The sequence below is a fragment of the Poromitra crassiceps genome (genome assembly GCF_964638095.1).
Source record: "Poromitra crassiceps genome assembly, chromosome: 12".
Lineage (NCBI taxonomy): Eukaryota > Metazoa > Chordata > Actinopteri > Beryciformes > Melamphaidae > Poromitra > Poromitra crassiceps.
Genome location: NC_139632.1, coordinates 12,443,658 through 12,456,588, shown reverse-complemented (window position 1 = coordinate 12,456,588; position 12,931 = coordinate 12,443,658). Strand labels below are relative to the sequence as shown.

General features: G+C 43.1%; 1 protein-coding gene across 1 annotated transcript in view; it reads left to right on the top strand.

Annotated features, from left to right (window-relative positions):
- The window catches only part of LOC310786306 (phosphatidylinositol 4,5-bisphosphate 3-kinase catalytic subunit alpha isoform), a gene marked incomplete at both ends in the record, with an annotated part of 44,461 nt that extends 36,842 nt beyond the window's left edge, over positions 1–7,619 (top strand). Inside the window, 6 exons of the mRNA XM_083647488.1 lie at positions 1–7; positions 746–916; positions 3,762–3,879; positions 4,563–4,714; positions 6,573–6,735; positions 7,512–7,619. The exon at positions 1–7 is cut by the window's left edge and continues 72 nt beyond it. Coding sequence (XP_083503614.1) covers positions 1–7; positions 746–916; positions 3,762–3,879; positions 4,563–4,714; positions 6,573–6,735; positions 7,512–7,619 — 719 coding nt within the window. The remainder of the gene's footprint in view (positions 8–745; positions 917–3,761; positions 3,880–4,562; positions 4,715–6,572; positions 6,736–7,511) is intronic.
- Between the last annotated feature and the right edge of the window lie 5,312 nt (positions 7,620–12,931).

The window sequence follows — 12,931 nt, the reverse complement described above, 5'->3', positions numbered from 1 at the left end:
ACCTACGGTACTACACTTGATTTGTCGTGTGTGTGTGTGTGTGTGTGTGTGTGTCTCTCTCTTCTTTCTCATTCTCTTTCTTCTTTCTCATTCTCTCACCCAAACCACCCCCCCCCCCCCCAATCTCTCTTTCCATCAGTCATCGTAAATGTGTCTGTGTATGCAGGTTATCACTATGGTTTACCAGGCTACGGTTACAGACATTTCAACAGCTTATTAGTTGACAGTCAACATTTCAGCTGTCTTCCCTTGCCTGTAGATGTAGTTTTAACAGCTCATTAGTTGAGATCCAACAAACAGATTCTGTTGGCTTCCTGTTCCACACACCTGCACCTGGTCTAATATGAACCGCCCCAGTGGAGCTGATCAGTGGCCAGCAGATCAGACTGTGGTTGTACTGGTCAGCTTCCGGTATGAATGTGTGTGTGAATGTGAACAGGGCACTCCTGAAAAAGAGAGCATTGCTCTCAGTGAGACTCCCCCTGTATAAATAAAGGTTAAAAAAAATGTAGGTATGTTCATGAATTGTCACATACACTCTGGTAAACCTCTGTTAAACAGTTGAATTGTTGAATGTCAGCTAATAAGCTGTTGAAATGTTACAAAGACTCTGTAGGCGTATTATCCAAATAAAGGAAACTGGAAACTGTCACTGTTACTGATGTAGTTACCTGCAATATCATCTTCTTAGCATTGTGTGTGTGTGTGTGTGTGTGTGTGTGTGTGTGTGTGTGTGTGTGTGTAGGATGCTGCCCTATGGCTGTCTTTCATTGGGAGACTGTGTGGGTCTCATTGAGGTGGTGCGCAACTCCCACACCATCATGCAGATCCAGTGTAAAGGAGGCCTGAAGGGGGCGCTGCAGTTCAACTCAAACACCCTGCATCAGTGGCTAAAGGACAAGAACAAGGGCGAGATGTGAGTTTCTTCTGCTGACATGTTTACAGCATCTCGGCTTCACAAGTAATGAGTGCATATGTGACACCAGCTGGCCTTTTGACCCTCAATTAGGCCGAGGGCATTTTTCTGATTTTTACAGATTCTGAAATGGCAGACTGTAAGCTTTCAAATGATGTGTCACACATTGTAATCTGAAAAAAAATGAAGGAGATATGCTTATTTGATTGTTCACACTCTGAGAAGCAGGAACTTAGAAATCAACCCTCAAAGTTTGAGAAGTTTTTCACACCTGGGACAGCCAGCCAAGGGGGGAGTGAACAATGCCTCCTCATTTAAATTAACCACTCCCCACAGCTGATCACTGTCACTCTGACACACTGGGACACTGGCCACAAGTAAGACAATGATAGAATGTAATAGCCTACTGTTTAGGTGATGGGTTTCATAAACTTTCTGTAATAAAACATCTGAAAGCAAAAATCTTATCAAATGGGGTACGCACGGTCTAATTTTGAGGTATCCATGCTTTTATCACTTCTCATCTGGATTATTGTAATTATTATTACATGTGTGCCTATTATGTTCTTTTTGGGCTCCTTGTGCAGAGAAAATTCCCTGAGGGGCAATAAAGGTTTCATTTATATAATAATAATAATAGGATATAATATGAATAAAGATTTGATAAGAGACAGGAGCTGCTGAACAAAAATAAAACACACACACACACACACACACACCGTGGCTAGCAGGCCTCGCTAGCACGCTAAAGTTTGCCTTTGTTCTCAACAAGAGATGTGTGTGTTTCCCCTCATTGATTGTTACAGTTGACCTGAAAATAGGCGAATCTATGGTTTATGTCCCGCCAAAGAACTTATTGATAAGAAACGCAGGAGAGGGACAATCGCACACAAGAAACCCGCCATTTTGGAGACACCCATGGCGATGACACCACGCAAAAGGAGACGATTTTCGGGCCAAAATGGCGGCAGCGCTGCGCTAAACCTCGCTTCTTTCTTTGTGTACTCTTCGACTACTCCACACGTCAAAACGTGCTAAAACATTTATACAGTCTATGGCTAAAACACACATCTATCCATAACTATATGTTCGCACAGTCCTAAAACAGAAACAAAACGTAACGTTAGGGCTCATGATTAAATACAAACTCACCGAGGAGGAAAATCCAGGAAGATTTTCCAGGTTTCCAGAGCTCCCACACTGCTGCATGTAGCCATTAGGCTACATGCAGCAATAGCCATTAGGCTATTAGTAAAAGTCCCATAATGTTGTGTGTTGTGCTGCGTTCTGCACCGGACCACACTCGCAGATAACGTTTAAAGAATCTTCTTATAATCCAATCCATCAGCGTAACACCAGCTCAAACTTTCCCCTAATCTCAGACTTGTAAACAGAGCTTTGCACCCCGCCCCCATGTACACGCTGAATTCTATTGATGTGGCCTCATTGGCCGAAACTCGGAACAATAGCAGACTGCAGCCAGTGAAACGCCGCATGCAAATTAATGAAAAAAAAACCTCAGCTATGCGACTCAAGCCTGAAATCTTGATTTTTTAAATCGCTAAATATACCTATCTACTGATTCTAAAACGACTCCATTTTATGTGGAATGGATAGTTCAAATAATATATTTTGTACTATTGAAAAAAAGCAAAACCACATTTTTTCAAGAAAATACTTTTGAGCTCTGCTGCACAGATCTCCTTCGGCCGAATTACGGTACCTTCCGACCGCCGGTGTCACATATACAGCAGACAATTGTCCAAGTCCCTCTGATCCGAGTCCCAAGCGAGTCTCAAGTCAATTGGTCCCGAGTCTCAAGCAAGTCCCAAGTCTTTCCTTTTGTCGGCAAGTCAAGTCAAGTCAAGTCACAATGTTATTTCAAGTCAAGTCTCGAGTCGAGTCACAGGTTATGTCAAGTCGAGTCACAGGTTAGAAAAAATTACAAGGCAGAGATTATTTAGGCTGCAGACGTGCGCGTTCACGTTAATACATGCTTGTTGCCAAGCAACACACTTCTCTCAGACGAGCTCGAGACAGCTGACAGACAGCTCCAACTCAGCTCAAACTTATAGAGTTGTAACTTGTAATCAAAGCATAGAAACGTTCTCACAGCTCAATTTAACAGCGCCAACACAAGCAGTTTGATCACAAGTGCAATCAGTACTGAATGCGATGGCAGACTGCGCACTGCGGGCAGTTGACGAAGTCAGGAAGAAATTGAAAGATCTTCCGACGCATCAGCTTATTTACAGCACATATCGATCGATATTTTTGGAGAAGATTCCGGCTGCATCACGCGCAGATCAAGATGAGACAGCTGTCAGTGAGTAGCTATGCATTTGGGTGTAACTTTTACGCCTGCTCCATACACAGACGCAGCGCATACAGGGTGCACTAGTCATAAAATTAAGTTAGTCGTAACTTTGAGTTCTACATCGGACGTAGCGTGTAAACCTAGGCGTACACCCAGCTGGTGCACTCGGCTGATCTTGTCACAAGTCTGAGTCGAGTTTCGAGTCATTTTCTTCCAAGTCCGAGTCGAGTTTCAAGTATTTACCTTCCAAGTCCGAGTCGAGTCGGAAGTCGTCAAATTTGCGACTCGAGTCGACTCGAGTCCGAGTCCCTATGACTCGAGTCCAATTGTCTGATATACAGTATAAGTTGCACCCCATCTACGTCTAGTTTGCATTTCCTTTGTTCATTTTGCAATGCGTACTATTTCAATATTCACATTTTTTCCCTTTTTTTAATACACATTTTACGATGTCAAACCTAGCTTGAAATAAACTGCTGTCACTCTGTGGTGTTGTGTGTGTGTGTGTGTGTGTGCGTGTGTGCACAGGTACGACATGGCTGTGGATCTGTTTACGAGGTCGTGTGCTGGCTACTGTGTAGCTACATTTATCCTTGGTATAGGGGACAGGCACAACAGCAACATCATGGTCAAGGATGACGGACAGGTATCCACGCACATGCACGAGCACACACACACACTTTTGATTTTTTTTCTACTTACTACTTTAATATAAAGTGATGTTGTTTTCTCAACATACCAGACTGTTCTAGCTGTTCTATTATTTGCCTTTACCCACTTAGTCATTATATCCACATTGCCGGTGATTATTTATCAAAAATCTCATTGTAAAAATATTTAAGGAAAGCACCAATAGTCATCCCTACAATATTGTCACAATATTGATATCGAGGTATTTGGTTTAAAAAAAATGATTTGATGTTGTCCGTATCGCCCGCCCACCACTACTGATCAGTGTTTTCAGCATTTCCATTATGATCTTGTTAATTTTTTTATTTTTATTAAAGGTCTAGATAAATAATAATAATAATAGTGTAGAGGTGCAGTGATAGTTTCTGTTGTATCAGGATCACTGCTGCTTCAGCTCCCCAAATACTCTCTGGTGCAAAGAAATCAATGCTTTTCCTGTGGGAGGAAAATGTCTGCAGTGTGGCAGCTGTGCCAAGCTAACGTTTCTCTGGCAGTGGTGGAGTGTGGAGGAGAAGCAAGCCAGCCAGCCAGCCAAGCAGAAGAAGCCAATACAGAAGAATAGTGAAGCACCGTCACTCAAGTAATAATGTTGTTTTCATTCACCCCCATAACGAGAATTTTTGTTCTCCTCTATTCTAGTTGTTCCATATAGATTTTGGCCATTTCCTGGATCACAAGAAGAAGAAATTTGGTTATAAGAGAGAGAGAGTTCCCTTTGTGCTGACACAAGACTTCCTCATCGTCATCAGCAAGGGAACCCAGGAGTGCACCAAGACCAGAGAGTTTGAAAGGTACTTTCTCTCCTCTCCTCTCCTCTCCTCTCCTCTCCTCTCCTCTCCTCTCCTCTCCTCTCCTCTCCTCTCCTCTCCTCTCCTCTCCTCTCCTCTCTTAATAGAACCATCCCTGTCCTGCACTGCTGATTCTCTTCATCTCTTTACAAATGGATGACTGAATTGGAGTCCATATGTCAGTTCATCATCATAGACTTTATTATCAGCACATGATTGCAGCACATTGTCTATCGCAATATAATTAAAGAGGACCTTTGTACTGATTTGCTCCTCTCCGTTTCTGTCATCAAAGGGGAAAACACTTTTGTTACCATTGTAATCAAACAGATTTATATATATATATACAATATAGGGCTACAACAAATTATTATTTTCATTATGGATTAATCTGTCAATTATTTTCTTGGCTAATTGATTAGTTGTTTGGCCTATAAAATGTGACAAAAAGGTTGATCAAGTTCACGTTAAACTTTATTATGCCATATAGGGAAATTCGTGTGATCACTTTTTCCCCAAAGCTCAAGTTAACGTCCTCATTTGCCACTGGATACGGAGCTTCCTGTGGGAAAGGTGACAGTGGGTCAAGATGAACAGCCTTTCATCTCGACCCCTGACCCTCAGCAAAGGTGCACCCCAGGGTTGCGTCCTCTTCCCCTGGCTCTTCTCCCTCTACACTAACTATATCCCTCCACAGCTCAGTCACCATTCTCAAATACGCAGATGATACAACTATAATTGGACTCATAACCGACAACAATAAAGACCGTTACCGCGAGCAGATAGCCCAAGCAGCCACTTGGTGCCAACAACAACAACCTCCAGCTCAACACATCAAAGACTCAAGAAATCAACATAGACTTCAGGCACAGCCCCCCCCCATAGAGAAACAAAAACATTCACATCTCTGGAGAACCCATAACCATAAAAGGGACTCTTTCAAATTTCTTTGCACACATATCAGTAACTCACTCAAATGAAACACCAACACATCACCAAAAAAGCCCACCAACAACTGTTTTTCCTCAGACAGCTCAAAAAATTCAAAGTGGCCTCCTCCTTCAGTTCTACACAGCCATCATTCAGAGCATATACTCACCTCATCCATTACAGTTTGGCACGGCAGCACGGACAGTAAATCATACAAAAAACTACAGCGAATAGAAAAAAAATCATCTCAGATCATTGGCACCCCCCTCCCATCAGTTGAATCATATCTCAAACGCTCTACCAAAAGGTCAAATACATATTTCTGACCCCTCTCACCCTGCTCACCACCTGTTTCAGGTGTTGACTTCTGGGTGGTGCTATCGATCGAACTAAACATCCCGTTTCAAAAACTGTTTCTTCCCCTCTGCTATAAGGACTCTCAACACTTGACTCATTGCACTAACCCTGCCAGATGTACTGCACTTTATAGCTGTACATATTGGCTGTGATCATTGTCTTCTGGTTATAGGTACATTGTCTATTGTGCTACATGTCTGATATTATTTGACACTGCTGTTTGAACTTTTCCCATGCTGTAGCGAAACCACCGACCTCGCTCGTGTGGTCATTCATTCATTCATTCATTCATTCATTCATTCATTCATTCATTCATTCATTCAAATGTCTTCTTTTGTCCTGACCAACAGTCCCCACCCAAAGATAATCAGTTTACTCTCATAGAAGACTAAAGAAACCAGAAAATATTCACATTTAACAAGCTGGAACGAGATAATTTTTGTATATTTTTATTATTATTAGTCTTGCCTACTGTATGTGAATTATGTTGGATAATGTAGCACCGCATCCATTATCATTATTTCTGCCTTTCTCTGGCATTATCTCACTCTCCCTTTTTCTCGTCTCCCTGCAGGTTCCAGGAAATGTGTTACAAGGCTTACCTGGCCATCCGGCAGCACGCCAACCTCTTCATCAACCTCTTCTCCATGATGCTGGGCTCCGGCATGCCTGAGCTGCAGTCCTTCGACGACATCGCCTACATTAGGAAGACACTGGCCCTGGAGAAAAGCGAGCAGGTACACAGCCTTTTCTCTGTGCTCACATCCGTTTGGTTCAAATCTAATCCTTTCTACCAGTGTATCTGTGGGTCCATGAATAGTCGAGGGTGTAAACATGTATTTCTCAAATGGTTATTGAGCTCTGAAGCCGCGACTCGTCTGTTACCGTCAGATTTCTGCCCATTTTGGTTGACAGAAAGTTCAACCTAGTTGAGAACTTTTTCTGGATGGACGGATTCATCACTGCAAATCAAAGGTGTTTAAAAAAAAAAAAAAAATTATAGCATTGACGTTCCAACAAAACCCAACCGACAGAAATCTATCCGTTAGTAATTCTGTCCGTTTTTTGATGGATCCGTGTGTCCGTGGCCTTACTCTTTGTTCACACCATACTGTACGCCAAAGCCACGCTGAAGCTGAGCTCACACTAAACCGGTCACACAAGAAGCACTCTCTTTTCCTCAGCGCCTGGCTCGGAGCTGCTCCTCCGCCCCGCCCCGCCCCGCCCCCTCACAACTTGCATTGACTTCATGCCTGGCTGCTACGCGCTGCACGCTTGGAAAATAGAACAGAAGCTGAAACTGTCGGTTCAGCGTAGCTTCAGCGTGGCGTGGCGAGCGACTGGTGTGAACGGACTCGCCTGTTAACAACGACGCTGAAATGAAATTGCGTGGCTTCACCGTGGGATTGGCGTATGGTGTGCACGTGCACTTAGACAGTTATGCTGTTTACTGCGTCCGCTTCTGTTCTCTTGCAGTCTGCACTGTATCCATTGTCTTCTCTTCTTTATGCAGGAGGCGTTGGACTACTTTATGAAGCAGATGAATGATGCTCACCATGGAGGATGGACCACCAAGATGGACTGGATATTCCATACTATTAGACAGCATGCACTAAACTAATGTGCTGTAGGCACACACAAGCTACCAATCGCACCATCCAGTATTCCCTACTGTCAAGAGACGTTCCTGCCGTCTAACCTCCAACCATCAATAATTAGTCACTCACAGATTTATTTATTTTTTTGTTCACTAATCACTACCAACACCAGGAACTGCTTTTTGTCGGACAGGATTATAGAAACACACAGCAGTTACATTTTTTTTTTACAGAAATGTCCCTGCGTTATTACCTTCCTTTGTGTTGTTGTCCTAACGATGTAGCCGCATCCCTCCCTGCTTCTTCCGAGTCTACCAGAAGATGTCGTCTTGCAAATGATTCATGTCTTCTTCTTCTTCTTCACGTCCCGGTGCGGACGTGCCCTCTCCCTTTGGCTAGCACTTAGCAGGCTGGTGCTTACACTGGCTACTGAGCTTCCTGGGTTTTTTTTGGGGGGGGGAACTGGGTAACCAAGGATGTCTTCCCCCCCCTACCCTGCTGCTCACTGAGGACAAATACAAACTAAACTAAACAATGAAGATCAGTCTGCCTAGCTACATGGTGTAGCCATTCTACAAGTCCCAATTTGCTGCACTACTGCTGTATTTCCACACACCTCCAGAGAGGGAGGTGTGTGGAAAATTGAAGTTTTGTTCCGTTTTCCCAGCACCCAAAAGACAGAAGGCACAAAGGAGCGGAATGATTTTTTACGACATACCAGTTTGGTTCAACAGTGTAACGGTGATGATGAGCCATGCCCATGAGTATGGGGGCGAGGGCTTCTACAGTATGATGGCTACCGCTGTGGTCTTCCACCATCCAACGTTGTGAAGTTGCCCTTGTAAGGTGACTTCGTACCAGCTTCCCCCACCTCCCAACCCCACCCCGAACATTTGCTGGTGGTGAACTCGTATAAACTCCTGGGTGATGATGCCTCACCATCAAAAACAGCACTTAGTAAAAAAAAAACTAGAATAATATACAGATTTATTATGACTTTTTAAAATTTTATTTATGTATCTAGATTTATTTTCAGTTTATACAGTGGTAAAAACCCTGACTCCTCCTCCTCCTCCATGATCACTCCCATTGTTTATGTTAATATATTTGTCCATTTTTGTAATTGCACTTACCTCTCATTTGTATCTTCCTTTGCCTACCATGAGTGCACCCCATGCCTCGTTATTGATTGTAGAGCTGGGCTGGTATTTGTAAAGTAGGAGTGCTGCAGTGATGCCTACTTTGCCTCGTAGTCACTGTTAAGTTCGGCATCAGACCTGATCTGATCTGAGATCACTTTCGCTTGATGTCAGGAGTGTTCCTTGTTCTACTGTGGCTACTACGGTATTGCAAATGGGTCAGGTTTTTTAATTGCCGTGCCGCCAGGTAATGTCATGTCTTGCTGTCTAGGAAATGCGTTGGCGTCACAGCACCACATCACTGTACGCTCAGTGCTGCACAGTTGGCTTCACTAACCGCTGTTGCAAGCAAAGCATTTAGTCTTTCTGGCCACGCCACATTGATTAGAATGTCTTTTCAAAACATGGCGTGTATTGACAAAGTTTGTAACTTGTCATAATATTACTTGGTTGGTGAGTACCTTTATCCAGAACACCATACAGTATGTGATGCTCTCACCATTGAGCGACACATGGCATGAAACCCCTGACCCAGGCACTGTAAAAGCCATGAAACTGACATTGTTAGAACATGTGTGCATGTAACGTCCCCCCCCATGTGAGACATGGTTTACAGCAGCTTACAGCAGGGCTTAGCCAATTTAATTGGCAACTACTCAGCTGAAGAGAGAATGTAGTAATTTACAACACAGTGTCAGATAGGTGCCACAGTCACAAGCCCCCAACCCACACTTTAGGGCTTTTCACATTACATGCTCTTAGCCCGGGGCTATCTAAGCCATGGGCTAAGAGTAGGGCTAAGATAGCCCCAGGCTAACTTAGCCCCTTTTCACACACGCATTGTTAACCTAAAACCAGGGCTATGCGATTCACATTGTTTCCTTGGCCCCGTTTCACATTGGCAACTTTTAGCCCTGTGTTTAGATGGAAACCCTGCTCCAGAGCAGGGCCAGCTAGCCGGGGCTGAAGTCGGGGGTTAGCCCACTTTGGAGTGGGCCAGGATTGTGCATGTGTGAAAGCTTTCTTAGCCCTGGGCTAACAGCTCTCTTAGCCCCAGGCTAAGAGACTGACTTAACCCCGGCTAAGTGTAGTGTGAAAAGCCCTTTTGTATCTTATACATCTAGCTAAGACATTTGGTTGCACATAGCTACATTATTATCTTAGCAGCCGTATGAAGGAAAGCGTGAATCTGTCAACTGAAGAGAGAGCCAACACTTGCCCAGTCCATCTGTTGATTGTACTGAAAAGCCAAAGTTGTGGTCTGTTTGGACCGGAGTAGTGTGGTTCCCAACAGATGTCTATGTGTGTCATATGACTGCAGCATTATTGGGTAGGATGTATTTAATTGCAATCATGGACCTTATGTGCACTCAGTATCTTAGTATGTGTTTTTTGCATGATGTTCTTGTCAGACGCAGTGCCACTGTACCATACATAGTTTATCCACGTGTCCTGCGTTAGCGTTGCCAAACTTTGCCGACTCTGGTGTTTATTGAGGCCTGTGAAAGCTAATGCAGGGGTTGCATTTTGCAGTAAGTCAAATCAGTTACAGACCTATCAAATTGACGAGGGGTTTGCACTTAAATGTCTAGTAATGCCTTTTTGTACTAAAGGAGACTACAGGAATTAAGAACCTTAGCCTAGCATGCATGTTTCTCAAGCAGCATAACCAGTATGTACATTTTGAAGCAGCATTAACGCAGTATGTATGTCACAGTTACAGTCTCTATCCTCTTTTTGCCTGTAGTATTATTAGCCTTATCTTTGCTCCGTTCCTATGTATCCTCCCAAGTGTGTGTGTGTGTGTGTGCGCGTGTGTGTGTGCCATTGTCTTTCTGTACAGGATGCAGAGCTTCATGGGCAGGCCCCAGTGAAATCCACACTACATATTTGTCCCTGTGCAATGACACTGTCGCAAGTGATGGTCTGTAAATGTTTTGTAAGCCTTTTTTCCACACGCTGGTCTGTGCCAGAGAAGAAGAAGAAAAATAGATGCTCTACTTTTTTGCATCGTTTGTAAGGAAAAAATTTAGGGAAATGTTTTTTTTTTTCATACTTCAGTTGTAAATGTTTTACTTGAAATGTGGTGAATCTGACCCACAGTTGTATGTTGTCAGTTTAAAGTTGATATACTAATATGAGGAGTTTAGTAATGTGTGTGTGTGTGTGTGTGTGTGTGTGTGTGTGTGTGTGTGTGTGTGTGTGTGTGTGTGTGTGTGTACGCGCGCGTGTGTGTGTGTGTGTACGCGCGCGTGTGTGTGTGTGTACGCACGAGTGTGTGCGTGTGTGGCTTGCACTGAAGGTTGAAGCATTCTGTATAGGCTCTTTGATACTGGTGGTATTGAATGCTGTTGATGCCAGAGCAGCAGAACATTTCAGAGTGCAAAGACTTAACATTTCTTGAACTAATGAAGGACCAACGTTGCTCCTGTTGACAAATTTCAAAAGATCTGGGATCCGGGTACAATAAGACCTGTGACCACAAGGATCTTAATCGAAATTCTTTCGAGTATGATTTATTAGGACTACTGTAATTGAGCATGAGGTCAAAAGCTGAAGTTAGCGTTCTCGCGTGCTTCTCGGAGCACGCTCATGTTTCAAAGTTTTCGGGGGAACTTTGGTGCTGAATTAATTCAGGAAATCTGATGTGAAGGGCTTTTGATGGCACCCGTTGTTTATCCCAAGTCCTCCTAAACTATTGAGACGATCAGAAAAGCTCAACATTGAGCTTTCCCAGGCCCATATTCATAAATATGCTCATCCTAGTTTCAGGTGAACCAGCAAGCTGTAGGAGTGCCACATGCTCATCCAGAATCACTACCTCCTTGTTTGACCAGTAGTGATGCCTTGGACATTAGCTATTGAAATATCTCTTCTCTATATTGCATGTAGCGGCTGATATACACTCTGTGATTCATTGAGATTTAACAGAGCACGTGGGTTTGGTGACGAGGAGAATTTCTTATTATCAGAGATATCTTGAGGTTGTGATTATAACCCCGGTTCAGTGAGTAATATGAGTGAGGCGACTCACCTCGCTCAACCAATTTGCCTTCATCCCCTCTCCAACTTGCTCCTGTTAATACACTTGTGTGACCTGAGCTATGATCCTACTGTAGGACAGCACTCCTGCACTTGTCTGAAGATGGGCCCAGGGATCATTCAGCTTATTGATCATTGATTAGTTTTCTGTAAAATCCCACACTCTCCCTTTGAAGAGAAATAACTACATTTACATTTCAGACAAATTGGTGCGGGTCTGTAGGCAGCACTCTCAAATTGCAGCACAGTACCATGAATATATTTCCATAATGTTTGCCATGCTGTCATAACCTTAACCTATACTATGAATGTACAACAGGCCAATGTAACTCACAGCCAACCTGCATGAGTTTGGGTAAAGATCGTATATAGGCCTATTCTTGTTCTCGTTAAACTTTGTTTATTTTTTACTTGGTCAGCCATATTAATGTTTATTTTAATTAATGCCTTATGTTTGTTCCCTGTAGTCAAAGTTACCATGACACAACTCCAGCCCCACAATAACCAACATTTTTATTCAGAATCGTATATTGTGTTTCGTTTGGCTGCTTGGTTACTACACTGACTGACTGACTGACTGACTGGTTGACCGGCTGACCGGCTGGAAGACTGACTGTCTGAGTGTTTTGTGAAGATGTACAAATAAAGCTGAGTTAAACATTCATCTGTCTGTTTGCTGTTGCGCTGCCTGTCCCCCACACTGTTAGACTGGAATTTGACTGCACAACAAGGTCTCTTTACAAAATCTTTTTATTGAACACTGCAATATGTAATCGATAAAGCATTTTGAAGTAATGTAATGTTCCATAACATCCAACTGTAACAATTGAAATGCTTTATTTTGTTTTGTTTACAGGCGTTCCATTTGGTCATGGAATTCTTTTGAAATATCATTAGAATTAAAGGTATGTATCTCTCTGGAAGTCATTTGTCAGTGTTTGACAGTTTTCCAATACAAATATGTTCTCCTTGTTCCCGGTGCTCTGATAGACTCCCAGAGCTCTTACTCATTGGGTTAACTTGATTTTACACTGGTCACTGGAACAACACAATCTGATTTGTAGCCGTCTGTGACTCAGGTTTTCCCTGCTTAACCAGCCAGAAAAAGATTAGACTTTTATCACATAGTTAAAAGTGATTTTCTTCTCCTGTAT